This window comes from Glandiceps talaboti, chromosome 6, assembly GCF_964340395.1.
Source record: "Glandiceps talaboti chromosome 6, keGlaTala1.1, whole genome shotgun sequence".
Lineage (NCBI taxonomy): Eukaryota > Metazoa > Hemichordata > Enteropneusta > Spengelidae > Glandiceps > Glandiceps talaboti.
Window position 1 is genome coordinate 3,470,909 of NC_135554.1, and position 4,371 is coordinate 3,475,279.

General features: G+C 36.4%; 1 protein-coding gene across 1 annotated transcript; it reads left to right on the forward strand.

Annotated features, from left to right (window-relative positions):
• Positions 1–2,187: 2,187 nt before the first annotated feature.
• LOC144436558 (uncharacterized) lies at positions 2,188–4,134 on the forward strand. The gene has a single exon (XM_078125376.1). The coding sequence runs from the start codon at positions 2,321–2,323 to the stop codon at positions 4,016–4,018; it is 1,698 nt and encodes a 565-aa protein (XP_077981502.1). The 5' UTR covers positions 2,188–2,320; the 3' UTR covers positions 4,019–4,134.
• Positions 4,135–4,371: the final 237 nt, after the last annotated feature.

Sequence of the window (4,371 nt, forward strand, 5' to 3'; positions counted from 1 at the left end):
GAAAGCCGTAGGTCTAAACACAGTTCCTCTTTACAGGAAATGTTGCCGAAGTTATTTGTAATTGACTAATACAAAGATTTTTTTTTTGTTATAAATATCATCTACTCCGAGTCAGTCTGTAAATATTTGTTGTGTTGTGAATGACTGTATGATAAAACAAGTCCTTGTTTAATTATGTACTTTTAACATTAACGTCTCCGTGGTAACGGCATACTTCACAGGAAAGTCACTCCATCAACGTCTGTTGTCAAAGTTACGGTCTAGTCGCAGTTGTACTTGGAATGTGGTTCGGGATTTAACCAAAGTTAACATCTTAGTAATGTACATTACAGAATGTAGAAGTTATGATGATGTACAACTATGCATCGTGACTATTTCAAGTATGAGGTATACAACAACGTTATTTGTCATTTTTACCTTCCGTCAGGGAAGGCTATATATAGGGATGAAACGAGTGTGTGTGTGTGTGTGTGTGTGTGTGTGTGTGTGTGTGTGTATGTATGTATGTATGTATGTATGTATGTATGTATGTATGTATGTATGTATGTATGTATGTATGTATGTGTCTTTCTGCATATGTGTCTGGCTGTCTATGTTATTGTCTGTCTGTCTGTCTGTCTGTCTGTCTGTCTGTCTGTCTGTCTGTCTGTCTGTCTGTGTCATCGTTTTCTCAAAAACAGCTGGCTCAATTCAAACGAAATTTGGTGCACATGTTCTTTAGGTACATGGGCTAGAACTAATTAGGATTTGAAAAGCACCATGGATATTAATGAGTCCTTTGCATAATTAATCATTTTCAATAATAAGGCAACATCTTAAGAATGCACACTAAAATTTAATTATAATTTGGTACATACATTGAGAACAAAGTGCATATGCCATAGAAAGTTTAATAATATAGCTTGTAGTTTTAATGACTCATTTGAATAATTTATGATTTTCAGTAATTAGGCTATATGTTAAGAACGCACATTTCAAATTGAATATAATTTGGTACATACTTCAAACAAAACAAAAGGCATATGTACTGATGTAGCTTTTAGTTTTAATGAGTAATTTGCATAATTATTGTTTTTTAGTAAGTGGGCTATATGTGAAGGGTGCAAGCTTCAAGTTCTATATAATTCATAATACCGTTGATGTAACATTTAATGTTAATGAATTATATGTATAATTAATGATTTTCAGTAATTAGGCTAAATCTTAAGAATGCATGTTTCAAATTCAACAAATTATAATTTACTACATATTTCAACCAAAGCGAATTGTACAGCTTCTAAAAAAAGCTTTGTGATGTAATAGTTTTATGGACTCATTTGCAAAATTAATGATTTTCAGTAATTAGGCTATATATTCAAAATACATACTTCAAATTCAATATACAACCCATAACACCAAAGTAAAGCATTTTCTTATATACCACAATCGTTTATAGCATCCATATCCTAAAGTACACTTTTTCATTTGCTAATTGACCACACTAGTCTTTGAAAGGCCATATACTGAGCTTGTAAATAAGCCATTTGAAACAGTACACTTTTACACTAGATGTGATTGTTATAAATGAGTGTAGCACATAGAGAAAGTGATTTACTTCAGTGTTATTGGTTGTAATTTGGTATATACATCAAACATAACTTATCGCACATGTTCTGATAAACTTGTTGATGTAGCTTTTAGTTTTAGTGAGTCATTTGCATAATTATCGATTTTCAGAATTATGCTATATACTCTTCAAATTCAACTCAATTCAATTCATTACAAACATTAAACATAACTAATAGCATGTGTTCTGTTGCATTCCAGCAATAATATTATATTGTGTAGGACCGAAAATCTAAAAGACTTTGCCCTTACGGAAGGCATCCAGTTTAAATCTGGTTATTTTATAAACGTATGTAGTTTAGCTACAATCTCAAGAAGACCTTTAGTTATAACATATATTGCAACTTCACCTTCACATAGGTAAACAAAATTACGACCGATAGACGCAGATCTGGATCTCTGGATCGACGTGTTTGTGGTTTTTACAGTCTTTATTTGGTTAAATGTCACATACTTCGGCAGATCATGCGATAAGATACAAATATGTGGGTAATCTGGGGGTGCATGTGGGGCCTTACATGTACATATGTACAATTATGACCCCTTAACAGAGTATTATGTATTCAAATCTATAAATGGGCTGTAGGTGCGGCATACAGGATCCGTTCACAGAACATACGTGTATGTCTTAGATAGTTGCCGACAACGTATTCAATGGTCTGACACGTATGACCGTCTTCCTTTTATAATACTTCAGTGCTGGATTGAGTACAACATGGCTAGTTATCGTCAACTTCTGCTTTCATTGTACGTATTATTTTGTCTCAATTGTTGCGCCATTTTAGTACAGGCCTCCGACAGTACACAAGAGGTTTGCACTTTGCACTCACTTAGTATGTGTATGTGTAGGAACTATGAACATAACCTGTATATCCAATGTCACAATGCCGATCTAGGGAAAATACCAGACGACATCCCTTCCAACACGGCAAACATTTACATAGACCTGGATAACATCACAAGTTTAAAAGAACATTCGTTTTTTGAACTGACAAATTTGACTCTTTTAGAAATACGTGAAGTAAAGTTAACGACAATTGAAATCGGAGCTTTCAACGGACTGACGTCTCTGCGAGAATTGGACCTTACCAACAACGAAATATCTGTAATTGAGAAGGGCGTTTTTGACGGACTGAGACATTTGGTTTCATTAGAACTTGACAACAACGTCATCCAACATCTACCACAAGGAATATTTAGCGATTTGGAGAGACTTCAAGACTTGCGTTTGAGTGGAAACAAATTATCAGTTGTTGACAGTGGAGTATTTGATGGACTATTCAGTATAACTAGTTTAATGATTAACGATAACACCCTGGAGGAAGTCCCAAATGGGGCATTGAACTCACTACCTGGTCATACACTGCAGACTCTCCGGTTAAATGGCAATAAGATAACACGACTTAATGGCCACGATCTCAACATAATTCCTTTGAGAAATCTTAGCACCCTCCGTTTGGATAACAACAGAATTAACACAATTAGCGAAGACGCCTTCACCGGATTGTCTCTCACTCTGCTTAATATTGCCCACAACAATTTAGATCACATCGCTGAGCAAATTTTCCATGATGTTTTTCGGTCACTAAGTGGCGAGGCATCTTCGAAATTGGTGATAACAGGCAACCCACTCGTGTGCGACTGTGAGATGTCAGGTTTTATTCAATGGGTCAATACAACATATGTTGACGTGGTAGGAAATTGTCTCACGCCAACGCTCCTGACCGATACATCATTGCAGGAAGTGACGTCATCTGATTTGCGGTGCCACGCTGACCTTATCCAACCGACAGATGACGTTATTATCGATGTAGGCTCTAATTTCACAATTTGCTGCCATAGCGATAGAGATGATATCCATATAATGTGGTTCGATCCGGGTACCAATGACATGTCTACCGACGACGAGTGTTTGCACATTGAAATGAAAAGTAAAGAAGATGCCGGAATCTATACCTGTGTTGCCTTGGGGACTGACCTGTACGATGAGGCACATATAACAGTTTCTTTGCCTTTGAAGACAACAACCAGTGCACCACCTCTCATAACAACACAGTTTAATGAACCCGACTCTTCGGAAACTTCAGAAGCTGCTGTCATGGTAACAGTGACATACAATGTCACAACTGGTAATCACTTGAACACCACTAACGAATTAAATTTTGCCGAGAAACATAGCATTGGAACTGTCATTGTTATCACATGCAGTTTTGTATTTGTTGTTGTTGTTGTAATAGTAATTCTGGTCATTTATTTCATATGTCGAAATCGACGAAAGGAACGGAATACGGCAAAGGGTGATGTTAGGTCGACTTCGGTGACTTACTCCCCAATGCACGGCGACGTGAAGATTCAGGCCAAGCCAAAATCAACGAATCCAAAGTACGAAAAACTATCAACGAACCGTGTATAGATATAGATTGTCGATCAAGTAGACAAAGTCCAACAAAGCAATGAACATGAATTATTTTGATAGTATTATTTTGTTCAACCCAATTTAACAGTAATAGAGGGGATAGTAAAGTGAACGAACGAACGAGTGTGCGTGCGTGCGTGCGTGCGTGCGTGCGTGCGTATGTGTGTGTGTGTGTGTGTTTGTGTGAGTGTGTATGACACACGAAACGAAGTAATTTTTGATGAAATGAGCAAACTAATTTGGGGGGAAAATGATTTTTTAAATGACCACTTAATTTAGTAACGTGACCGTGCATATATTAACTTTATTATAAATATCACTACGTATACCCGTACTACGAGTTATATAAT

Coding starts and splice junctions, on each gene's coding strand:
- LOC144436558 (XM_078125376.1), top strand. CDS start 2,321: ATGGCTAGTTATCGTCAACTTCTGCTTTCATTGTACGTATTATTTTGT.